This window comes from Parasteatoda tepidariorum, chromosome 9 (assembly GCF_982258835.1).
Source record: "Parasteatoda tepidariorum strain Cologne lab strain chromosome 9, Ptep-v5.0, whole genome shotgun sequence".
NCBI lineage: Eukaryota > Metazoa > Arthropoda > Arachnida > Araneae > Theridiidae > Parasteatoda > Parasteatoda tepidariorum.
Genome location: NC_141763.1, coordinates 95,194,785 through 95,221,549, shown reverse-complemented (window position 1 = coordinate 95,221,549; position 26,765 = coordinate 95,194,785). Strand labels below are relative to the sequence as shown.

Below are 26,765 nucleotides of genomic sequence, written 5' to 3'. Positions count from 1 at the left end.
GCAATGTCCAGTTTTTTTATCCAAGAGACATCTCAAAGACGTGTTGTGGATATTTGTGGCTGTGTGGGAACCACTTCACTGAGAGGCAAGGGCACTTATAGTACATTTGAAATCTTCCATTTTCTTACTTTTATTCCCACACAGCCACAAATATCCACAACACATCTTTGAGATATCTCTTGGATAAAAAAACTGGATATTGCCAAATCCATCAGAGATCCCTGAGACGTCTGAATATCCATGAAATATCCAACAGAAATCCAGGGGTCGCATCTGTGTGATGTCTAGCAGGTATTTGGATATTGGTGTCTGCTGCACATCCAAGAGACATCCGACAGATATCTTTGGCCTATCACAGTTATCCAAGGGATATCTTAAATTAAACATTGATATCTCTCCAACATCGTTCAGATGTCTGTTATATTTAGTTTCTGGATATCCCAAGGATATTCTTTTAGATATCTCAGAGACAACCCTGAATGTCTGAGAGATATATTTCATTTTTGTTTACTAAAGTACAGTGGAACCTGTAAAAGTGACCACCTGAGTAAGGTGACCATTTTCTATAAGTTTTACTTAAAGAGTCCTTTTTAAATAGTCTTCATAAAGTGACCACTTCTATATAGCGACCATTTGACTTGGTCCCGAGGGTGGTCAATTTAGACAGGTTCCACTGTATTTAAAAAATGCTTATTTACTAAATTTATTATTAAACGATACAAATTTTTAATTGAGAATTTCTTATTAAATTGATTTATCTTATATTATGAGTATATTTAGATTGTATATCACGTAAGTTTTGAGAATATTAATTGCAAAATGTAAGGATATATGTAAAATATACTCATAATATCTGATTCACTTTATTTGACAAATTATTTCAGAATTCTAATTTGAAATATTTGTATACTTTAAATTCTTTTTTGCTTCGATTGCTGCCTTAAGAAATTTGTTAAAGTTGTAAATTTTATAAAATACTGAATTTAGTAAAATTTTATTAAAATATATTTTTTTCCAAGGTGATTGTAATATTCAGAAAGAGTGTTTTAAATTAGAAACGTAATTACAATTACGGCATAAAAATTTTTATTGGAAAAAAAGAACTGGTTGTATTTGAAAAATTAAGGTTGAAGGAATAATATGAAAATATTTCAAGATTCTGAATTTCTTCAATTATGAAAAAAAAAATTTGTAAAACATCAATGATTCATTTTCTAAAATAAAAATAAAAAGTTAAATTAACTTTAAGAAAAGTTTAAATTATTATTATGAGTTTTAATTTAAATTAGAAAAAAAGGAACATTTCCGAAACTGAAATTTTTTTACATTTTCACGCTTATTGAAAAGAAAGTTTAATAAATAAGGGTATAAATCGAAACAATCATATATAAATAGTTTATTTACAAAAAAGTAAAATTTACAATTTAAAATTTTTTAATGAAGAAACATTTCTTGCTTTTTGCATGCCGTTTTTCATAAACTTTTCAATTTCATGGTCTGTTGCTATGTCTTGGATCGAAGGATTTCTCGTCACAGCACCTAAAAATAGAGCAATGGCATAGCATAAGTTTTAGAAATGATTGAAATTAAATATTTTTTAATGACATTCAAGAAAACTACCTATTCTTTCCTTAACAGATTTTTTTTCACCCCTCAATTCTCGATCATAAATTTTTTTTAAATAAAAATAGTCAAAATTTTAAATTTTGTTTCTGTAGTTTAGTTTGTTTACAGAAATGAGTTAAAGTAAAAAATGTGTAAAAAAGTTAAATGTGAATTTTTAAAATAGCATTTACTCTCAATAAATGTTAACTTTTTAATTGCATACAGAATGATATGATGCACTATTTTGCCACTATAAAGTAAACATTAATCTTTTTTATAATCTGGTTAAAAGCGATAAGCTTGATTTGATTAATAAAAATAGAAGGAATTATGGAGGAGTCTACCAGAAAGAGCATAAAAATCCTTTTAATTTATGCTAAGAAGAAGAAAAAAAATTCTAAAATGTGTGCTGGTGAAAATAAAAAGACCAGTGGTTAATTTATTGGCATATTAGTTTAAACATTTTTGTTGTAACCGTTCTCCATATTTTTGCTTCTTAAAATTAGCCAATCGTACTTTATCATTTAAGGATACAGTAATAATAATCATACGGCATGCATAATCAAATTTTTCAACAAAAAATGAGCACTCAAAAAATATTTTTTATCACTTTCCAAAAAAATACAAATACATTTTTGAAAACTTTAACCAGTTTCCATTAAATATTGCAAAGAAAATCGTGAATATCACGTTTTTTTGTTTTTGTAATTTACAACAATAATCGCTACACTAAAAAATTTCTTTTTAAAATATAGAAAATTTTTACAAAATTTTTACATTTTTTACAAACCTACAATAAAATAAAAACACCTTAAATGGCTTTTAAAATATGAAAATAAAAAATAAGCACCTTTAAGCACTTTTTAAAAATGCTAGGCACCCTGTTATGTTAGAAAACGAAGGTAGATTTCATCACATTTTAGTACATACCTTGCCTGCCAAATTCAAAAAGTTAAATTTTCTTCTTCTACAAATGCCATGAGTTAGACAATGAACAAAATAATTAAGCAAATTTTTATGAATTGATGCACTGTAAATAAGGGCACAATTTTAAAATCAAAAATAAGCACCTTTAAGCACTTTTTGAAAATGCTATAGGCTTTTTTCTTCTTAATTTTATGATTTTTTTCCTTCTCTTCACTTATTTTGTAATTTTTTTTATAAAATATGTGTGCATATATATACACACATATATATTTCTTTTTCATCACATTAAAATCAACTCATAAATAAAAATGTTTTATATTTCTTACGTCATTTTAATTTATTTAATCAAATCGGTAAACATATGAAATAAATGAAAATTTTGTTGGGAAAGATTTGTAAAATATACTATTTTTAACTTCCAAATTATTTTGTTTAGAAATGGGAGTTTTAACAGTGGTCTGGGTCTAGTATTGGGTCTGGTAACAGGTTTAGGTAATATGAATAGGCTTTAACATTCCAAAATTGGTTAAGAACAATTGTAGCAAATTGAATGAATGTATATTCAAACTTTAAATCTAGATCTGGACTAGATACAGTGATGCACTGTAAAATTCTGAGTTAAAAAACTTCATAACAATAACAATATTGAACACTCAGGGTAACACAGGAAAAAACCAAAGGGGGAAAAAAGTAAGAAAAGAGCAAGGAAGTAAATAATAAAATAGTGAAGCACTCTGAGGTCGTGTCTGAGAAGAATAAATTAGTAATTAAATAACAAAAATTATACTTAGTTCACCACATCCTATTTAATTATATACAAACATCGTGTCTTAACTGGTGTATACATACCAGTTAAAATTTGCATTTGGACAAAAAAAAAAAAAATTCTTTAAGTAATAAGTTATTACCATATTCACCCAAAAGTTTTGCTTCATGGCAAATCCAATCTGGAGAAGGTTTAGTTAGCTTCATAACAAGTTTCATTACTTCTTACGCTTTTAAAGGAGGCCACACACATCCCTTTGTTGACAACCAGGTCACTGGCAGAACTGCAACCTCATCAGTCAATAGAAACTTAACAATTGCAAAATTGTTCGGCATTATCTATATAAAGCAAAATTAAAAATACTTTTGAACAGTTACATATTTCAGATATATACACGAAGACTGCAATTACAATTTCAAAAAAAAAAAAAAAAAAAAAAAAAATGAAAATAAAGAAATTCTAAGTTTATGATTTTTTAAAATTAAAAGCTATATATACAATGATAATCCATTGCATTCAAGCAATCATGTCTGTGCATGGAAACATTGTTTTGATACACTTGGTCATTATCCATATAATGCAAAATTAAACATACTTTTGAACATTTACATATTTCATATATATACATGAATAAAGCAATTACAATATTATAAAAAATGAAAATAAAAAAATTCTAAGTTCAACATTTTTAAAATTAAAAGCTATATATACAATGATAATTCCTAACACTCAAGCAATCATTTAAGTGTGTATGGAAATATTGCTTAAGAATAATGATTTTTTTTAAAACATACACATTGCACAAAGATAATATAATGACCACCCCTGTGGCAGAATTTTTTCAAGCTATTTGCAACAAAACTGTCTGGCACTAATATCGTTCTGTAAGATAACTTCAATATAACAAACATATATGCTAGTAATTTAAAAATAACAAAAGAGCTGTGTTTCCAAAAAAACTATAATTTTTTAATTAAACATGTAATAATTTTTTATTTTAATATTATGGGTGTTATTTGCGCATTTTGTTGGAGGGAGGGGATGTCACACAAATTATTTCCTTCTTCGCATTTTGTAAATAATCACCACAATTTAAAAAAATAATGTAATCCATTATCGAAAAAAATAGACGAAGATTAACAATGAAATCATGCGAATTGGACTCCTCAAAAAGGGGTTACTCAAATGCGTAATAAATAATTTTAATATCGTATAAAAATATTTGATATAAAAACTATTGAGAAATCAATAGCTGCCAACAATTAGACAGAATCATTGCCTTAAAAGTAAATACTCAAATGCAAGATTCGAATTTTCCATATAGTGTGAAATAAATAGAGATATTTAAAAACCAGGTGAAAATCAATAGTTGCTGAAAATACAATAGAAACTTTACATTGATTTATGATACTACCGGTGTAAATTGAGCGTGTCAAAAAGTGATTATCTAAATGCATGGTTCAAATATTACGTGTAAATTTCTGTAGAAAAGAAAACTAAATTTAGTATTTACTTTTTAAAAGAAAAATCTTTTTGCAAGAACCCTAACTTTCCGTGACAATGTCGCTGTGATTCTGCAATGGGGATGACCACAATAATAAAAAATGATTAACAAATTCAGCAGCCAATATTACATATACAATATACACAAATAAAATAATGATGTATTAATATCATCAGCCTGACAAATGGCTAATGTATTCAAAATTAAAAATTTGGCTCAGCAATTTGCAAGTGGGCAAACAAAATAGAAGAATCGTATATATTTATATATATTGAACAGAATTCAACGCTAGTATTAAAGGAATGATTTTGTGAGGAAAACAGGAATTCTTAGTTAAAACTTTCAATTCTACGAAGTTAAAAAATTTAATGTATATTTAGACTTGTCAATCTGAACTGCAAAGTCTAGGAAAAGGGGGCTGTTGATATTAATAAGACTTTTAGCGAGAAGAGAAAAATTAGTTCACATTAAGCGTGTTCACCTGAGGAAGATTAAGTACATTGTGAAAATTTATACAAGAACGAAACGATCCGTTTTTATTAGCAATAAGATATAAAAAGTATGAAAAATAATAAATATGTATTATATAATATAGGTAAGAAGCTAAAAACTAATTAAAATGTAATTAATATTTATAATACAAAGGAAATATGCTGTAATTATTATTTTCTTTTAATGAAAGGCGTTTACATAAAATATGGTTGACAGACACATAAAATAAAGAGGAATGATTCTGAGCCAAAAGATCCAATCCTGAGCCAATCTTTAGGCATACATTTCAAAGATATGTAAAATGCATATAGGTGAAATAAAAATGACAATATATCCAATAAGAAGAAAACAAATATTTCAATAAAAAAAAACTCTTACTTACTTCAACAATAAATGATTTTTATATCAAGGTTGTAAAATGAAATGAAGACGCTCGCTAAAAATGAATTCTGCGGTTTCGTATTTGGTATCAGGTTTCTGTTTTTGTTGAGTACGGTTAGAATTATAATTATCTAAGAATATTTAAAAATTCAAAATTCCGTTTTAATTCAGAATAAAAAATCTGCATCAGAAAAAGAAAATTATATCAGAGTTTAGGTTAGAGTTAGGTAGTTAAAACTGGATATGCGTCAGCTATTGAGTACGATTTGAAACATCTCTTAGGCATTCTACAGACATCCAGTGATCCATGTCTTAAACTTATCTATATTAAATATCCAAAAGATATCCAAAATGTCCATATCTAGAACTTAGATATGTTTGGATATCTCTATAATAACCAAATTACCACATCCCTCAGATATCCAAAAATGATATCCCAGAGATGTCTAAAATATCCAACTCATGGACTTAGATGTGTTTAGATATCTGTAAGAAGTCTGGAACATATCCGAATATCCACTGGATATTTGGATAAGTAACAGATGTGTTTGGATATCCCTGGGATAGCGGTGGCTGTGTGGGTTTTTAAAAAAAATCTTATAGTTGTTAGCTCTGGTGTGATTACCAATTATTGAACTTTTCCAATTGGTACCTTTTTATGAAGTTATTTTTAGTTTCTCATGATTTTGGTGTAGATCATGATTAGAAAACATTTCCGAAAATGTCGCTTTTAAATCATTTTCCATAGTTTTCTAAAAAAAACAAAAGGTTGAGAAAACAAGAGAGATATCTCATTGTAAAGTAATACTGAAAAAATTCGTATATTCAATTTTTAATGTACTGAATCATACACAACATGAATACTCACTATTGCTTTATGACGAAGTTTTTTACCATATTTCAATTGTTCTTTTTTTTCTTCACACAATTTCTAATTAGGCTCTCTTTCAGTATGATGATGAAAATAAAGACATTACAGTAAGATAATATTCATACAAATAAACTGAATAAATATCTTTTACAAATACTATTTGTATAATTTTTGTTTAAGATTCAAATGTTACCCAGTATTTAGTTGCCTATTTCTACCCACCTACATTATTCACGATCGCAAAGAACTATAGAGGGCGTAGTTGCATGAGACGAATAGCTGGAACAATTCGCGATCGCAACACTCGAATACGCCAGCTGGGGAGAGACCGGTTTCATGCCTTCAGCCCTTCTCCCTTCCCTCTCCTGCTCTTTTCAGTTGTATAGGAATGTACTATGATATTTTCCCTTTTTATTCAATAAAAATATTCTTTTAAAATTTCCGTGATACTTTTCTTTAGAACTATGTTTAATGCAGTTTTCAGTTCCATATAGTTTTCCAACTTAAAAGATTTTAATCTATATGAAAATCAAGAGAGAAACTAACGTACTTCCCTCCTCTATGACTTTCCACACGCTAATGGGGAAATCATGTGAAGTGTTGCCATAGGTAGAGCGTTCTGCTCGACGCCACCTGCAGCCCATTTCGATCGCCAATCATTCAGATGATCCCGAGGAAGAGACGTCTGTTATGTAGCGTTTAGCATTGTAACGTTCCTTCTTTATTGTGACTTATGAAATATAAGAAAGACACTTTTTTGATAGTCTTTCTTCTGCAGACAAAAACAAAATGGTATATCTTTTTTTATCGAAGGAACATCCTAACCACATCGGAAAATATATATAAATGAACAGAAAAAAAATATGCATCTTGTAAAAATATGTACATCTTAACTCTAATAGAATTAATACCTAATGCCAACAAAGTCATTTTACTGAATTTAATGATAATGGCGATCGAAATGAACTACAGGTCAGGTGGCGTAGAGCAAAACTCTCTACCTATGGCAACACTTCGCATGCTTTCAACCATTAGCATGTGGAGAGTCATGGGAGAAGCAAGTACGTTAGCTTCTGGCTTGATTTTCATGAAGATTAAAATCTCTTTAAGTTAGGAAACTATATGGAACTGAAAACTGTGTTCAACATTTCTCTAAAAGAAAGCGTCATGGATATTTTAAAAATATTTTTATTAATTAAAAACGAAAAATATTACGAAAAGGAAAAATATCGTAGTACGTACACACAGTAATAAATGATATTTTTTCATAATAGCAATTTAATTTATGTTTCCTTTATTTTTTTATAAAAGCATGGGAAAAACACCTCTACATCAGATGTAGACAAGGATAGACAGTTCCAGCCTCATGAGCTAATTTGTCGTAGAAGATGAATGCTTTAATAATCCAGCCTCACGAGCTAAATGATGTAGAAGAATTGGATTCTTTCATTGCTGCACAAATTGAATTAGAATCTTCTGATACTCTTCCAACAGTTTTAGTGGAGGAGACACTTTTAAATAAATTTATAAAATATATATCTATTAAACAGTCGAATAACGGAGAAAACGGAATTCATGTGTTTTCTTTGCAAGAACAGATTATTCTTGAAAAGGAATTACAAAATTCTTCAATCGTTAAAAATAAGTAAAAATTGTTAATAAGTAAGAATCGTTAATAACTAGTCAGTAACCAGCGTTGCATAGCTGCACAATCTACATTCTGGCTTTATTGTCGGTCAGCAGTTAACTTAGCTACTTCAAAAACTTAAAAGTTGACTAGTTTCATTTTATAACCGTCGTTGAACAGTCGACCCCATTCTGTGTTTACGAATATCTACGTTCAACTCCGTAGCCTTGTAAATAATGAACCCTACTCAGAAGACAGGGAAACTCTTGTATCATGGAACAATTTATCCTTCGTGTAGCGATTTTTGATGGAACTTCATTTTCGTTACTTGGACAGGAAAACAGCGAAAACCTCACGTAGTTAGCACGACTGCAAAGGGATCCTATACCTATAATTCACCTAAAACTTTAGACGTTTTGTGTTAACTCTGTAGTCGGTGCGAGCAGGGCGCAGAATACTTAACAACCAACCACCACTGGGACTGGAAGCTGGGTTACCTCATTAGAAGGATAACGCTCTATCCTCTGAGCCATAGCGGCTTTTAGCGCTGACAATAAGGAATTATAAAACAATATTTTCAGAATAACCAATATGTGATACGTTAAATAAATATTTAAGTAAATTTATTAATATAAATTAGTAATATTTAAGTAAATGGAAGTAAATTTAAAAAAAAAAAAAAAAAAAAACCGTTGGTCACGAAAACGTGGAGCCCTTACCTCCCCCGACCCATAATGGCCTGTTGTAGGAATGCTTTACTTCTATAAATGGTCAGTTTAAATGTGCTAAAATGAGTTGTTCTCTGCTATCACAAATATAAGAACTGTGGTGATTCATGGGATAGAGCGCTCGCCCCCCGAACAGGTGAACCGGGTTCGAATCCTAACAACGGCTGGTCGATACGAATTCCGCTCCCAGCTCGTTACGACCACGGTGCTGACGTAAAAATTTTTCAGTGGTAGTAGACGGACCATGGGTTGGAGTCCCCTTGCCGGCAGACTAACAGTGGGAGATTTTCCCCCCTATGTAACACAACAGCAGATTAGTTCCATCAAAAAGTCTTCCTCTGGGGGTGCTGATCCAGGCGTTTTCTTGTCTTCTGAATTGGTTCAAAATTACAAGGCAACAGAGATGATTATTAGTAGTCGTAAAACCAATATTGTCTCAGCTGTTTAACGATTGTTATAAAATATAAACAAGTTCAGTCATCATTTAAAAATAATCAAAACTTAGCTGTAATATTAGTAAGGGGATAAGGAAAATTTTTTTTAATAAAATCGTTTAATATATAGTTTTTAGATTTAAGATAAATAAAAAACTGATTAACAACTATTAAAAAATTCAAGTTGCCAAATCCGTAATTTTAAGAAAAAGTTAAGTTTAAAATGTAATAGATGCTCTCTTAATTGCCGCGTCATAAAGAAAACAAAACAAAAAACTTTGAAAAAGAAAAATCTAGATAAAAAACAAAAAAAAAAATATTCTTAATTTTTAAATGAAATGTTTAAAGCTAGAAATTGCAATTGAACTTTCTCACAAAGCCGTATTTTTAGAAAAAAGTGCCCGTAAAAGAATAACGTTCATTAGAAACGATCCTTGAAACCTGCTGATATAATAAAAACGGTGATAAAAGAAAAGTTAATAAAAAAAGAAATAATTTTTTTCCTCAGTTCTGAAATATAACTTTAATGATATGAATTTTGTTTTATTTTAAAACCGTCGTTGAACAGCTAATGTTCAACCCCGTAGCCTTGCAATTTTGAACCCAATCTAGAAGTCAAGGGAACCTCTAAATCAAGTACTGGGATAAATTTTGCCTCAGTGGAGTATTTTTTGATGGAACTAATCCGCATTTGTTTTGCATGGAGAGGAAAACTACGAAAATCTCTCATGGTTAGCCTGACGGCAAGGGGACTCTAACCCATCATCCATCTACCACTGATATTTTTACGTCAGTACTGTAGACAGCTCGAGTTAGGTGCGGGATTTGCTTCGATTCGAACCCAGTTCACCTCATTGGAAGGCGAACGCTCTGTTACCCTGAGCTATGACGGCTCCATCATTCAAATAAGTAATATCACACATCCATAGAACTCGTTTAATTTTTTTTTTTTACTGAACGAAAAAATCTTAAATATTCAGAGATAGAAAATTGTGCTGCTACTTACAATGTTTCAATGGGTACTATTGAAATTTAGCACAATGATGAAAATACGGTAAATAAAGCTCACACACACACACACACATATATATATATATATATACTAGTGGGCTGAGCCCCCTGCTCGCTGACGCTCGCCAACCCCCGAAAATTGCTACGCAATCTTATATGGTTTGCTTCGCAAGCCAAGCTCGCTTCGCTCGCCACTAACTTCGGTACATTGCAAATGCACAAAATTCTAAGAATTCCAAACAATCACTCAAATCCATATAACAACTTTAAAAAAAAATTACATCTTTTTAGTAAATACTGAGTCATTAAAATAAATTTGAATTCAAATAAATTGCATGTAATTCGTTAAACCTATTAGAAATGTGCTATAGTATAAAATCTTAAGATAAAATTTCTAAAGCTGATATCTCTTTAAAAAGGTTAAAATCTTGGCTATAATTAATTTTATTAAAAACTGAAATAAGTGAATTGCGATGGAAAAACCTGCATAAACAAAACACTGAATTTCGGAAGAAATCATATTTGGTGAGAATGCTCTTTCTTGTCAAAAAATACTAAATAAACTGACCTCAAGTAAAACTCAAAGGACTTCGAATCAAATAATTAAGGAAACTACTATCAAAGATTGTATAAGTGTAAAGATGGGAAACTCGCGAAAGTCGTAACAAAATTTGGCACAATGCCAGCGATTTGTGTACGGCGGAGAAGTTTGTCTCCAGGCATGCGCAATATCATCCTTAGTTTTGGAAGGAGAGTTTGGAGAGAGAAGTACATGAGAAATCAATCAATGGCGGACGTTAATTTGACAATTATCCCTCACAAGTAAGTGCGCTTTGTCTAACCTAAATTCTGTTGTTTTTTTTCTCCTTGTTTTTATTTTTCATAAAGATTTAATCCTCTTTTTTTCTTTCAATATTTTTCAGGGATTCTTCTGTGCGCAAAGCAAAGAATTATGATAGATGTGCTTAGTGCAATGTAAATAGAGCGGTTATCCAAATTTGAAATTGTTTCGCTTTCCTCAAAATATCGAAATGTAAGTAAATAGTTAAGCATTTTCGAAGATTTCGGTAAATTATTTTTCAATGATTGATTATATGAACCTATTAGATAAGACTGACTTAGAATTGTAACTAAATGTGTTACTAATTTATAGTGTCTGACTTTAATTTAATTTCATTTGGTTTTTAAATTCTGTATAATTCCATAAGTGCGTTTATCTTTTTTGGTCGGAATTAAATATTTACAAATGAAATTTATGTATATAACTAAGTAAAAATTTAAATGTTTTTCAAGAAATGTGAAAAAGATCTATAAATCCGACATTTTAAATTTTTGAAAGTTCATTACATATATGAAATTATTTAAATAGTGTTAAGTGTAAAAAGTGTTACTTTTTATTCATATAATATTTATAGAGTGGTTTATAGTAGATATATATATTTTATTTATCTATTAGCTCTAAATGTCCACTCCTTAACTTATAGGCACACAGGGCAATGCCCGGGGACCCCATTTTCTCAGGGGGGCCTAGAGAATCGTACTTTTTTGAAAAATTGCATTAAAAATAATTTAAGACTAAAAACATTACCTTATATATTAAAAAAAAATTTTTTTTATAGAGTATGCATTTTTTTTCTACAAATAGTGATTGCTTATCAAACACCAATAATTGGAGTACTTTATCACCAAGCAAACTTAAAAAATCAACCGAAAACTATTTTTCTTATTTTATTATATGAGGATTACAGCTGGTTAGCGTATCAATTTTTTTTAAACTATGCATAGTTTAAAAGTTCTTTATTTGAGTTTTTGTGGTAATCAAAATTAGTTAAAATTATTGCATTATACAGTCCCTGGCCAAATCTATAAGATTCTATGTAAAATCTTAATTACTCAGGTGATACTTCCACAGCTTTATTGTATTTACGCTACTGAAACCGGTTTGTACTTGTTTACGTTTGTGTATCAGTTGGTTAAATTAGGCTATATGTAATATAAATTCGACAAAATGTAATAAAAATACAGATTATTTATTGAATCAAGTACTATATTATAATAATTAGGTCAAATTAATAGACGCACTGTAGTTTTTTAATAATGACATGATTTGCACGAGTTTACATACTATACTTTAAAAATTAAACATGCGCGTTAATTTATTAATATAATGTATTTAATTATAAAAGTATTAATATACATGTTAATACTTTTATAATTAAACATACAAATGGATTTTTATTCAGGCGATTCACCTCCTATTTGTATTTATTTTTAACGTATTTCATTTCATTGTTAACCAACTGATACACTAACGCAGAGGTCGCCAAAGTGGTCTATATAGACCCCCAGGGGTCTATTTAACATAAGAGGGGGTCGATCTGAGCCAGGGGGTCGATCCGATGAGGAAGGGTCAATTGGTCGAAGGATTATCAGTATTTTTCAGATATGTGACAATTAGAAATAAAAGAAGAAGATTTGGAAATATATACAGGTAATCTTCAAATATTGAGCGGTGATTTTAAACTGCGTTTTGTTGATTTGGAAAACATTGACATCCCTGATTGGATTATTGTGCCATTTTCTGCTCAAATTGAAAACGTAGACATCAACCTGCAAGATGAACTTGCTGAATTATTATGGGGATTTGAAGCAAAGACGCTTTTTAAATTTTACAATAAGCAAATTTTGGACAAATATAAATATAATGCAAAAACATGTAAAACTTTACGAAATAGCTCAGCCATTTATGATAGCATTTCCAAGTTCTTATATGGTTGAAGCCGGTTTCAGTCACGTAAATTCAATCTTAACTAAGAAGAGAAATAAATGTGGAGTTTCGAGGGGATTTAAGACTAAAATTGACCAATTTTGAACCCAATATAACGAATCATGCACACACAAAAAAAAAAAAACACCAGGCGTTGATTAAGAAGCAATAAATCGGTAGTTACTTTACTTATTATTTCTACTTACTTATAATTACTTATTATTTCATAAATATTAATGTATTTATATTTCAGCATTAATATATTTTTCATAAAACTATTGTTACACTACGTACTACTACTTTAATAAATGTTCAAAATCATAAAATAAATGTACAAACACAGTATCTAATAGAGTTTTATTTTAATTAGCAGAAAATTACTTTTATGGGGGTCGATGGAGATTTCGAAAAATTATGTAGGGGTCGATGATCAAAAAAGTTTGGCTACCCCTGCACTAACGTAAAGAAGTGGAAACCGGTTTCAGCTGCGTGAAAACAATAAAGCTGTATAGTATTACCTGATAATTATAATTTTACATAGAAGTGCGTCTAATAATTTGGCCAGAGACTGTATCTTAAAAGTGATTTATTTTTGTATGTGAAGTGTTTTAGTTTGTTTTTAAGCATTACGACACATTATAGGTCTAAAATATTTTTGTGCCCCTGCATGCTATGAAGAGGATACTGCCAGTAAAACATAAATTTAACTGATTTTGTTATTTAATCACCCAATGAATTGTTTTGTTATTTAATTTCCTTAAACACTGTCTACTTTTTTTAAACTATTTAATAAAATATTAATACTTAAGAAAAATAATACATATAATTTATTAATGCCATACATTCAAAGTTCCGTTCTCGAATTAGACAGTATTCTTATGTCATATTAGCACTTTAATCTTACTGTGTGATTTTTTCTTTATATTAGGAGCAAGAAATGATTAGAGGCCAGCAGAATTGTATCGTTACTGAACGTTGATACTGACAGACTGACAACACAACAGATGTAGATTGTGTTCAAGACATTCTAAAATTAAAGATTATGTATCAAAAATAATGCAGACTTGTTCCTAGTGCAGTTCCAATGAACCAATATTGCATCTTTTTAATTTCATGTTATTTTATTTCATAAACTTGCTCAAATATTTATTTATTGTATAGAATGTATACAATTTTATTTGGATAATTTTTATTTTATTGAAAAGTATATTCTTAAAATATATAACCAAAAAGAATATTTTTTAGATAAGTTTAATAAAGATAAAACAAATACTGCAACAAGTGTCTTGTTTATTTTCTTAAAACTCTAAGTATATAAACTCCTGTTTGTGAAAATTGCAACACCATGAAGGAATCGTCATAATTGAATGAAATTTAATACACAGTTGAGTGGTAGTGGTGCAAATGAATGATTAAACTTTCAAAGCAAACAAACAATAACAAGAGATCGAAATCAGTATTTTGTGTAACCACCACAGTCCGCAATAAGTACTGCTACACGACATGGCATGGAGTCAAGCAAACTTTGAATGTCTGTCTGACGAAGAGAATTCAATACTGTTTGTATGCGTACCCAAAGTTCGTCTGTAGAAGCAACAGGACGAGGATTACGAGCGAGACGTCGACCAACGAAATCCCACACATGTTCAATCGGCGACATATCCGGGGAATACGCCGGCCAAGGAAGAAGTTGTACCTGTCGCGATGCAAGGAAGGATTGAACAGTCCTAGCAATATGAGGGCGGGCATTGTACTGTTGAAATACAGCACCTGGCAAGGCTTGAAGGAAGGAACAGCTTGGGGCTGTAGAACTTCACTGATGTACTGGTTGCTGTTCAAATTACCCACAATTCGTAGCAATTGAGATCGTCCATGATATGCTATGTCACCGCAGACCATAACGCCGGGTGTTCGTCCACTGTGGCGTTCGATAACGCACTCCGGAAGATGGCGTTCACCGGCATAGGGTCTGACACGAATGCGGCCATCATGGTACCACAAATTGAAGCGAGATTGGTCAGAAAACACGACACGCTGCCAATCAGCAAGCCAGTTTCTATGCTGGTTGGCCCATTAGCGTGAGGGGGATCCTGTATAAAGGAGTCCTTGCGCGCAGTCCACGCTGCAGCAGACGTCTACGAATTGATAAAGTACACAATGAAACACCTGTAGCTATTGACCACCGTGCTGCCAGTTGTCTAGAGGTAGCCGTACGGTCCGTTAGCGCAACGCCTAACAGGTGTCTATCCTCGCGAGCTGACGTGACATTTCAGGGTCCACTCCCGGATTTCCGAGTTGTCCGACACTCGTCCATCAACTGCTTTCAAACACGGATCACTGTGCTGCTGTTACGCTGCACACGAGCGGCTACTACACGATGAGATAATCCAGCTTCACGAAGGCCGATGATTCTCCCACGTTTAAACTCCGTAAGTTGTTGAAATCTCGCTCTCTTTCGTCGAATAGGTATAAGTAATGACTAAGCTAACATTTACCACTAGCAGATTACCACCGATAACCATACTCGCTTGGCTACAGCCGTCTATTTATTCGGATCCATCCGCAGTTCAGAGGGCGCTGCTCAGCATACGCATGCGCTACGGGTCTGAAATTCTAATCATTTGCATATCATGCTCCACTTTGCATTTGCAGAAAATTTCAGCTCACTCGCGTAAGTCCTTCATGGTGCTGCAATTTTCACAAACATGAGTTTATATAATAAAAAATTTTTTATTTATATATAGCACATTTCTTATACATATACACACATGGAAAAATTAACAAAGCGAAAAAGTTTTTTTTTTTCAAGGGAAAATAAATTTTACTCAATTTTTTAAAGTTTTAATGAATTTTTACTTTTTAATATAAATTACTTTAGTTAAATAAAAATTTACTACTTTAAAATAAATTATAATCCTGGTAAATTTGTGAACTGAAAAAAATTTGAAAGCAAAATCGAATCCGATTATAATTAACGGAGAAAATATGAGTGCATTGGGTGAAAATCAAATGATCTGCGCCCGTTCTTCAATCGCTCTTAACGGTGGCTTTCCTGCATTACACCTTCAGCGCCCAAGTTGGGGGAAAGATCCTTACGACATAACATTGATAGTATAAGAAGTTTCCCTTCTTTACGCGAAGCGTATAAGTTCTTTGCTGCTATCACGTTTAATATAAAAGGAAGATTTATTAACTAAACAATAAAATTACAGCATCGCAGTTACAAAAAACAAATCTCACACTCACTCAAAAAAAAGCAATTTACATTCTAAATAGTCACCATAGCAACCACAAAACTCTTCTCGTTACCATCTATGAACTGATATATAATAAATAAATTATTTAACAAAAAATAAGATGAGTATAAGCACATAATATTTTACACTCTGGTTATTTCAGTTTCCGTTTTTAAAAGCGCTATATGTTGAGCCATCACATCTAGTTTTGGCATGTGACATTTTTAGCTGCAATCATTGGTCGATTTTCTAGCGTTGCCATTCGGGGAGTTGTAATGAGGCTTTTTTTATCGCCATGTAAGAGAAATATATATATAGATATATATATATAACGTCGTTGCCGAGTGGAAGGATTAAAACAGGTCTTAGGCAGGAAAGGAGGGTACAAAATTTATTTATTAATTATTAGGACAGAGCAGTCATGAGAAAGTGTACACGAAAAGTTGCGCTCCTTGGTTATATGTTAGGGAAAATCTTGCAAAGTAAAATCCGTAAAATGTCTTAATTTAGGGAAAGAGGGAAATCGTAGTATAGTTTTTATTGGTTTATCAAATAGATCGAGCGTTTCCCCCACAGAGCAAAGGGAAAAATGTCCGGCTTTTAATTAAATGCATAGTTGCCAAAAATAGATTTATGAACAGGATGTGGCTTTTAAAAGTGTGAGAAAGTATTTCGATTAGAATAATTAATTAGGATAACATAAAAAGATTAATTGAAGCTTTTTATGTTATATATATATATATCCTTGTTCTCACGTAGTTATTTACTTTCTAAAATAGTTGGATTTTATTAGGAAAAATCAGAACGTAATCGCTTACATTGCATAACAATTATAAATGAACGGCAGATGGACATGAATAACATCAGTTCGTTAATAATCACGTGACTCCCCGTTTCAGATTAAAACGATAGTAAGCGTTTTTTGCTTAATAATTAGTCTTCTTAAAAAGAATAATAAAATATTTTCTGGGAATTATGAATGGATTAAGATTTTTTAAAAAAAGCTACTGTAATTTTCCTTTTTTGCTACGACGAGTTGTACCAGTGACAAATTGTGCGTGCCACGATTCCGCAATATTCGTAAATAGACGCATTTCATAGATGTAACAGCAAGAAATTGTGCTGTTTTTCAAAAAATGATTAAAAATAAAGGTTTCACCTTATTAGATTAATCGAAAAAAGTGCCTGATAACTGTTTATACATTTTAGAGACTTTTATTCTTGTGAGATTTATATTTACACATTTTAAATAAATAGAATCTCGCATTCATACTTACATTAAAACATTGATAACATTTTATGAACATATGGGACTACACATTTTACACATGCTCAAATTTCAATTACTTAAAAAGTGTTTAGGAGTTACATTTTGGGATTTATATTTTTTTAAATTTTTACCAAATTTATCCCTGCAAAATACAGTTCTACAAAACCCGTCAAAAAATCTGTGATCTTCAAACAAATTTGGACAAAATGAGGAGGAGACAAAAGGGTTGAAACAAATTCCAAGATTTCAACAACAATGCATGCAGGAGTTCTTTTTAGTGGAGATTTTGTGCTCTCACAAAGCTTTTCATTTTATCTAAGACTGAAATCAACCATTCCATTATCATAGCTAGTTAATATCTGAGGGAGGGTGGGTGTGAACAATTTAAATTTAGGATAACCAACCTCCGGGAAAGATTGGGATGTGTAGCAAAAAAGAAATAATGAATTAAAAGTGGATTGAAGAACTGGTTTAAAAAAATCGGTAATGGAGAAATCACAAATCTGAGAAGTGGAGAAACCTAAATTGAATAGCAGTACAAGAATAAATTTTAAAAACTACAATGAAAATAAATGAAAGGCTAGATCACTTAATTTCAAAAAATCGCTTATTACACTCATTAAAATAATTAAGTTACTCAGAGGCAAACACAATTACGTAATATAAGAAAAAATAGGAGTTAAAATGAAGAAATAAACAAAACATTTTTTATTACGTTAGTAACAAGATCAAGGTTTTTCATCAGTATGAGAGCAATTGTGTTTAGTTAGATAACATTTATGTGAAAAACTCTTCTTACATATACTACATGAATAAGGTTTCTCACCAGTATGAGAGCGAATGTGCACAGTCAGACGACTCTTCTCGGAAAAACTCTTCTGACATATACTACATGAATAAGGTTTCTCACCAGTATGAGAGCGAATGTGCACAGTCAGACGACTCTTCTCGGAAAAACTCTTCTTACATATACTACAAGAAAAAGGTTTCTCACCAGTATGAGTGAGACTATGGCTATGTAGATGTATCTTCTGGGAAAAACTCTTATTACATATACCACAATAATAAGGTTTCTCCCTTGCATGAGAGCGATAGTGTACAGTCAAATTACTCTTCTCTGAAAAACTCTTATTACAAATGCTACAAGAATAAGGTTTCTCGCCAGTATGAGTGCGATAGTGTTTAGTTAGTTTACTCTTCTCTGAAAAACTCTTATTACAAATACTACAAGAATAAGGTTTCTCGCCAGTATGAGTGCGATACTGTTTAGTTAGTTTACTCTCCTCAAAAAAACTCTTATTACACATACTACAAGAATAAGCTTTCTCACCAGTATGAGTACGATTGTGTTTAGTTAGATCCCACCTATACGAAAAACTCTTATTACATATACTACAGGAATAAGGTTGTTCACCAGAGTGCCTGTGATTGTGCTCAGTTAGTTTATCCTTCCTTGAAAATTCTTTACTACATATGCTACAAGAATAAGGTTTCTCACCAGTATGAGAGCGACTATGCTTAGTCAGACTACTCTTCTCTGAAAAACTCTTCTGACATATACTACATGAATAAGGTTTCTCACCAGTATGAGAGCGAATGTGCACAGTCAGACGACTCTTCTCGGAAAAACTCTTCCGACATATACTACATGAATAAGGTTTCTCACCAGTATGAGAGCGATTGTGTTGAGTCAGTTTACTCTTCTCTGAAAAACTCTTCTGACATTTACTACAAGAAAAAGGTTTCTCACCAGTATGAGAGCGAATATGCACAGTCAGAATTTTCTTCTCTGAAAAACTCTTCTGACATATACTACAAGAATAAGGTTTCTCACCAGTATGAGAGCGATTGTGTTTAGTTAGAATACTCTTCTGTGAAAAACTCTTATTACATATACTACAAGAATAAGGTTTCTCACCAGTATGAGAGCGATTGTGTTGAGTCAGACTACTCTTCTCTGAAAAACTCTTCTGACATATACTGCAAGAATAAGGTTTCTCACCAGTATGAGAGCGACTGTGTTTAATCAGACTACTCTTCTCTGAAAAACTCTTCTGACATATACTACATGAATAAGGTTTCTCACCACTATGAGAACGATTGTGCACAGTCAGACTACTCTTCTCTGAAAAACTCTTCTGACATATACTACAAGAATAAGGTTTCTCACCAGTATGAGAGCGACTGTGTTTAGTCAGACTACTCTTCTCTGAAAAACTCTTCTGACATATACTGCATGAATAAGGTTTTTCACCAGTATGAGAGCGACTGTGTGCAGTTAGATTACTCTTCTCTGAAAAACTCTTCTGACATATACTACATGAATAAGGTTTCTCACCAGTATGAGAGCGACTGTGAGCAGTTAGATTACTCTTCTGTGAAAAACTCTTATTACATATACTACAAGAATAAGGTTTCTCACCAGTATGAGAGCGAATGTGCACAGTCAGAAATTTCTTCTCTGAAAAACTCTTCTGACATATACTACAAGAATAAGGTTTCTCACCAGTATGAGAGCGACTGTGTTTAGTCAGACTCCTCTTCTCTGAAAAACTCTTCTGACATATACTACATGAATAAGGTTTTTCACCAGTATGAGAACGACTGTGCACAGTCAGACTACTATTGTTTAGAAATCTTTTATTACATATAACACAGAAATAAAGATTCTTATTAGTATTAACATTAAGCCTGATCATGTTACTGTCCACTAAAAAACTCATATCGTATAAAATGCAACTGTATTAATCTGTATGTAGCTAATTATTATTTAAAAGATCTAAATAAACTGCAATCATAAGATTTTTTAAGAGTGAAAACTCTTATGACAAGTTAAAATATACTTTTAGAAAAGCATCATTACAAATTTTACTCAAATGTCTCTCAGAATGAGTTATGGATACTATAGTTGGATACTAATAACTACTACTGGATATAATATTAAAAGGATAAAGCAAAAATAGTATTTAAATTGTTATAAAAACATTTAAATTTTGCAATGGAATAATTATTAGAGTAATTCTTAGTAGTAAATACATTGCAATAAAAAAATCATAGTAATAAATAATGCATACAGTATTATTATAGTCCTATAAGGTAATGAAAATGCCTTGTTTTCTCTCTGGCTGGCAGTAGAAACAAATTTTAAGATCACTTATTCTTGGTTAATATCTTTGGTTGTCTTCAAGAACAATGAATTTCAGAACAATTCATCCAACTATAAAGAGCAACATAGAGAAGAAAAAAAATTAAAAGTCATAAATGGTATTAAAATGTATTGCATATTCAAATGTAATCAATTTTTCTGTTACCAATAAAATAAAACTTAAATTATGCCAACAGATGCAAAAAACTTTTGTACTGGACAAAAGAGACAGTCAACACTGGCTATGGAGCGATTACAAAATTGTCTTCAAGTCCCTACTTTGGACATCAAAAGTGCCCCAAACGTCAAAATTACATTTAATTATTATTATTCTTTTAGATAAACTTTTCTGAAAATTACTTTATTTGCAACTTGTTTCTTAAAATGATGCAGTATTAGGAGTAAGCTTTGTAAGGTTCATCATATTTTGGGAAAGGCTTAAAAAGAAAGCCTTACATAAGGATGTAATTAAAAAAGTAATTACATGTATAAAAAAGTTGCCACTGTTAAAATGCTATGTGTAAAGTCAAGATTAAATCTACCCGAAAAAAATTTATTACTTGATTAAGGTTTCTCACCAATATGAGTGTGACTGTGATTAATTCGACACTCCTTACTCGAAAAACTCTTATTACACATACTGTAAGAATAAGGTTTCTCATTGGTATGAGTGTGAAGGTGTTTAAATAGCTGTCCATACTGTGAAAAAATCTTATAACAAATATTACAGGAATAAGGTTTTTTCACCAGTATGAATGTGATCGTGTACTGTTAAACATTTCTTTTCTAAAGAACTCTTATTGCATATACTACAAGTAGTATAAGATTTCTCACCAGTAGGAGTGTGCAACTGATTATTTTGATAAGTCTTCCGCAAAAACTTTTTTCACGCCTATAGAATAAGGTTTTTCACAAATAAGAACGTGATTATGTTCAGTCAGACTAGAAAATCTCTTATTACAGAAACTACAGGAATAAGGTTTCCCACCAGTATAAACACGCTTATGCACATTCAGTTTACTTTTATCAGTAAAACTCTGATTACATATAACAGGGTTGCCATAGTAAAAAATGGTCAAAAATAGTTGCTTTTAGTAGCCTCAAGCATGAAAATAGTCGCCTGAACAGGAACAAAAATTTATCAAAATTGGTAGCCAAATAACTAAAACTATAGCTTAGTTGTCAAATACCACAATTAGGACTGGGTGATGCCATAAATTTTAAATCGTGATACATCGTCCTTTAGACGTCGCGATATAGCGATGTATCGCAATTTAGCATATGTTCAAAAATTACCTATGGAAAATCTTTAAACCAATCAAAAATGAATAAAAAGGAATAAATCTATCACAAAAGAATTCTAACATTACTACTATATTAATTCTTATTATCTATTAATTCTTATTATCTATTAATTCTTATTATCTTATATTAATTATATTATCTATTAATTCTAAACATTACTACTATAACATCAATATCATTGCTTAATTTTTTCAATCAAAATAATTAAGAAGTCAAACTCAAAGAAAAGCAAACCCAAGCTTTTTCATAAAATAATCACCTGCTTTTATTAACAAATAATTATATGCTTAAACTAATCAACAATCTTCTCCTTTTATTTTATTTTTATAAAAAGACTATTTTTAACGAAAGCAGATGTGCAGACGAAAGCATCAAGAAAACTTACTAATGATACCGCATTTCTAAAAAATCAGAATTCATTCACAAAAAAATTTTTTTTTGTTAATCGATGGCAAATAGATGAATATAACTGGTGATTAAAAAACGTTTTACTCATAATAAATAATGCATTATCGGAAATAATAAAACAATTCATCATAATAAATCAAGGATAACAAAAACTGAGTAATTAAAGTAGATTTAAAATAAACCTCACATGTCAATCCCCTTAGCTAGAAGTTTCATGTTCCTTAATTGGGACATTCATTGATATGCGTGTGCAATACATCCCCCCCCCCCTCCTCGTAAATCGAAGAGAAAACGAAATCAGCATTCCTTTAAGTTTGATTGACGGCAGCTTATCAGAAAAACAACTGACATACAGGAGAAAACATTTGTCCCTTCCCTGCCCGAACTAATTCATCTTTCTTTTATTTTTTATAATCGTTATACTTCAAAATAGCGGGAAAACTGAGCAAAATCTTTCCCAGTTTTCTGGATTATTAAATACCACTAATTTTAAAATATCCCTTAACTAAGTAATAATTTTTAAAAAAAATTTTATAGTATTTTTTTTTTTTAAATTAATAGACTAAATCTAAAAAACGTCAGCCTTTTTCGTATTAGAAAAAAATAATAAGTGCAATACCGAAAATAAAAATAAATTTTGCTCTATTTATCCTTATTTTAATTAAATCGATAAAATAAAAAAAGGAAATTTTATAAAAAATAAAAACAATAAATCTAAAAATTATTAAAACGCCATTGGGTCATTCCACAGAATTTCAACAAGCATGAGTTGCCAGACCATTTTTGATTTTATTCATACTTAGTATGTGCAAACATATGTACTAAAGAAGGTAAAATCTATTTACAGAAAAATTTTATCTTCTTAATTTTTTTTATTAGGGGGGCTTGAAAATGGCGACCTTGCTCATTTTTATGAAATTCAGGGGTGTCTTAAATTTTACATATTTTCTAAACTAATAGAGATAAACAAGAAATTCAAAAAGATATGAAATCTGTGTAGTTTTTTTTAATAAAAATCATGTGAAATTTGTGGTTTATCTGTACTTTTAAAAAATTGGGAACACTGTAAAAAAAAAAAACGAAATATTACTCAAAATGCCAGTTTTTGAAAATAAATATCTCATGAAGGGGAAGAGATAACTGTTTGGATTTTTTATATGTGTTATTGCTACATATAACATATTCCTGGAAAAAAAATCAGGCTGTTATTTCCTTTCCCTTCTGAATTATAACAATTGCAATTTTGAAAATTTACAAAAATTTACATTTTTGACACCCGGTAACTCAAAAGGGGGAGGTGGTATTCATATTAAATTCGTCAAGGTAGGACCTCTACATATAACATCTATAATCTGTAAATTTTATTCTGTTATTCCAATCAATCTATGAGATACAGGGTCTTGAAATTGGAAAAATGACAATCAGCTGCGAAGGACTTTGTTAGGCCTAATCTACCCCAAGACAAGTATTAAATAACAAAAAAACAGCTTTATTTTTATTTTAATGCTTCCTTTTTCTTTTTTAATACCCCCCCCCCCAAAGAAAAAACCCCATCTGCAATTTAAAAAAAAAAGTTAGGGCAGCAGAATTGGGGGAGAATACCCCAGCTTGTATATTCTCCCTTCCCCCAACCAATCCCTACTATTTCTTTATATAAACAATAAATACTGTTTTTCAAGTTATTGCAACATAGTATTTTGTTTTGGTTTCAATTGTGTTACAACCAATCAGGTAGAACTTTGGGTTTAGTTCTCTGTCTGAACAGCCTATCAGCTTTTGGTTTAAGTTTCATTTTATTAAATAGCCAATGACAGACAAGTTACACTTTCCCTTACTTTAGGTTTGTGTTACAACTTATATTAGAGCATAAGCAAGTCAAGTGGTTATTTCTACTTTGTGGTATATTGTTGAAATAGTAACTTGTGAAGGGAGTAATTTTATAGCATTTTTCGTTTGTTAGTTTTTATAGAATGAAAACATGAAATGCTCCATTGATGAAATTACTACGGAAAGCTGTGAAAACAGTTCTTATAGTTCAATTTCAGAAATCAAAACTATTAAATTCAAAAGGTAACATGTGTATCTGAAAAGGTAAAGATTTTAAGTCTGGTACCTACAGCATGGTCTGTGGAACGCACCTCGGGTGAATTTGGTGTCAGTCAATATTTAGTTCGCCAAACTCGGAAACTTGTTTCAAATTACGGTATTTTGCCTGATCTCGAAAATAGGAAACCTGGAAGTGGTAAGACATTAAGTGATGCTGATCTTAGAGAAGTTTACCAGTTCTATAATTCTGATGAAGTCACAAGAATGTGTCCAGGTATGAAAGATTATGTAACAATAAGAAATTCAAATGGAGAAAAGAAACATGAACAGAAAAGACTTATACTCTGTAACCTAAAGGAGCTACATATTAAATTTTGTGAAACTTTCCCAGGTATCAAAATTTCCTTTTCTAAATTTGCAGAATTGCGCCCTAAATGGTGCATATTGGCTGGAGCTCATGGTACACATTCTGTATGTGTATGCATGAAGCATCAAAATGTAAAATTAATGATTAGTGCTGCTAAACTTTCAATAACATATAAGGATTTGCTGTCAAAAGTTGCTTGCAATATTGAAAATGAAACTTGCATGCTCCATGGTTGTCCACAATGTCATGGACTATCACTTTTACGCCAGTACTTATGCGAAATAATGGAAACTGACAATGAAATTATTCATACTATAAATTATAAACAGTGGACCACTACAGATCGTTGTGAATTGTTATCTTTAACAGAAAGTATTGATGATTTTATTGAAAGGTTAACTGATCAGGTTATAAAACTTAAGTCACATCATTTTATTGCTAAAAGTCAGTCACGTTACTTAAAAAATAGAAAAAGTAATTTGAAACCTAATGAATGTATTATTCAAGGTGACTTCTCAGAGAATTACACATTTCTGATACAAGACGAAATTCAATCTTACCATTGGGAGAATGCACAAGCCACTCTCCATCCTTTCATTTTATATATTCGGAAAGAAAATTATGTATTGGCAGAAGTAATAAGCAAGAGTGTCTGCATAATAAGTGATTGTCTAAGTCATTCAGTGGAAGCTGTTTATACTTTCCAAAAGGAAATAATCAAGTTTTTGAAAGCCTGTGCTCCATATGTAGAAAAAGTTGTGTATTTTTCTGATGGTGCATCAGGGCAGTACAAAAATCGAAAAAACTTTGTGAATCTCAGTCACCATCAACATGATTTCGGATTGAATGCCGAGTGGCATTTCTTTGCCACTTCACATGGCAAAGGGCCTTGTGATGGCATTGGAGGCACTACAAAAAGACTTGTCTCAAAAGTCAGTCTACAAAGAATAACTGAGAATCAAAATCATAACTCCAAAAGATATGTTCAAATTTTGTGAAGAAAATATTCCTGGAATTCAGTATATTTTTGTATCACAATTAGAGGTTCAACAGGCAGGAGAATTTCTTGCCAACAGGTTTGCCTCCTGCATTAGAATATTAAATACACGAGGTTACCACAGTTATATCCCAATAAGTGTTCATACTTTAAGAGTTCGAGAAATCTCATTTTCTGAACACTATACTGACACAAAAATCACAAAAGAAAATACAACAGAAGATATTTGTTTTGAGAGTATTAAGAAAGAAAGCTATATAGCTTGTATTTATGAACAAAAGTGGTGGCTTGGAATAGTAAAAGACGTATCTAATGTTGAAAAAGATTTCAAAATTCTTTCTTTTCATCCCTCTGGACCAGGTACTAGCTTTAAGATTTCGAAGAATGATAGTGTATGGGTTGAACAAAAAAATATTCTGATGATTTTATCTCCTTTGGAGTTATCAACACCAACAGGACGAGCGCACAACATTAAGCCAGAACTAAGTGCTACAATTTCAGAGCTTTTTTTGAAAAAAATTGAAGAATTAAATAAATGAAATGTAAACTTTAAAAAGAAAAATTAATTTTTTTGTTTTTCAATAGTTGTTCAATGGCAGATTAGGCCTAACAAAGTCCTTCACGGCTGCCTGTCATTTCTTCAATTTCAAATCTCTGTATCTCACAGACCAATTGGAATAACAGAATAAAATTTACAGATTATAGATGTTATATGTACAGGTCCTACCTTGTCAAATTTAATGTGAATACCACCTCCCCCTTTTGAGTTACAGGGTGTCAAAAATGTAAATTTTTGAAAATTTTCAAAATTGCAACTGTTATAATTCAGAAGGGAAAGGAAATAACAGCCTGATTTTTTTTCCAGGAATATGTTATAT

General features: G+C 31.0%; 3 protein-coding genes and 1 long non-coding RNA gene across 10 annotated transcripts in view; all 4 read right to left on the bottom strand.

Moving 5' to 3' along the window:
* Nucleotides 1–6,684, bottom strand: part of LOC107444194 (uncharacterized) — a 69,153-nt gene extending 62,469 nt beyond the window's left edge. The window contains exon 1 of the mRNA XM_087152423.1: nt 6,544–6,684. The gene's annotated coding sequence lies outside the window, so the exon portion shown is untranslated. The remainder of the gene's footprint in view (nt 1–6,543) is intronic.
* LOC147804364 (uncharacterized) overlaps nt 1–26,765 on the bottom strand; it is a 173,153-nt gene that overhangs the window by 113,655 nt on the left and 32,733 nt on the right. For 3 of the 5 annotated variants that reach the window (XM_087152413.1, XM_087152416.1, XM_087152417.1), the window contains one exon: nt 20,694–20,836. The exons of 1 other annotated variant lie outside the window; for it this stretch is intronic. The gene's annotated coding sequence lies outside the window, so the exon portion shown is untranslated. Of the gene's footprint in view, nt 1–6,543; nt 6,674–20,693; nt 20,837–26,765 lie in introns of those variants that run through there. One more of the 5 variants, XM_087152422.1, reaches the window with a different exon arrangement.
* LOC147804366 (uncharacterized) lies at nt 1,382–6,025 on the bottom strand. 3 transcript variants are annotated; one of them, XR_015429439.1, is made up of 3 exons: nt 5,677–6,025; nt 3,441–3,636; nt 1,382–1,539 (listed from the first exon to the last, which is right to left on the bottom strand). It is a non-coding gene; the product is annotated as an uncharacterized LOC147804366 (long non-coding RNA). The 3 variants fall into 3 exon arrangements; XR_015429441.1 differs by having other exon boundaries at nt 3,450–3,636; nt 5,677–6,015; XR_015429440.1 differs by lacking the exon at nt 5,677–6,025 and having other exon boundaries at nt 3,441–4,015.
* On the bottom strand, nt 18,305–20,410 carry LOC147804365 (uncharacterized). The gene has a single exon (XM_087152411.1). It carries the CDS (start codon nt 20,340–20,342, stop codon nt 18,348–18,350), a length of 1,995 nt encoding a protein of 664 aa, XP_087008537.1. The 5' UTR covers nt 20,343–20,410; the 3' UTR covers nt 18,305–18,347.

Excerpts from the sequence above, each read along its gene's own strand:
- LOC147804365 (XM_087152411.1), bottom strand. The coding sequence starts at position 20,342 with ATGAGTTTTTTAGTGGACAGTAACATGATCAGGCTTAATGTTAATACT.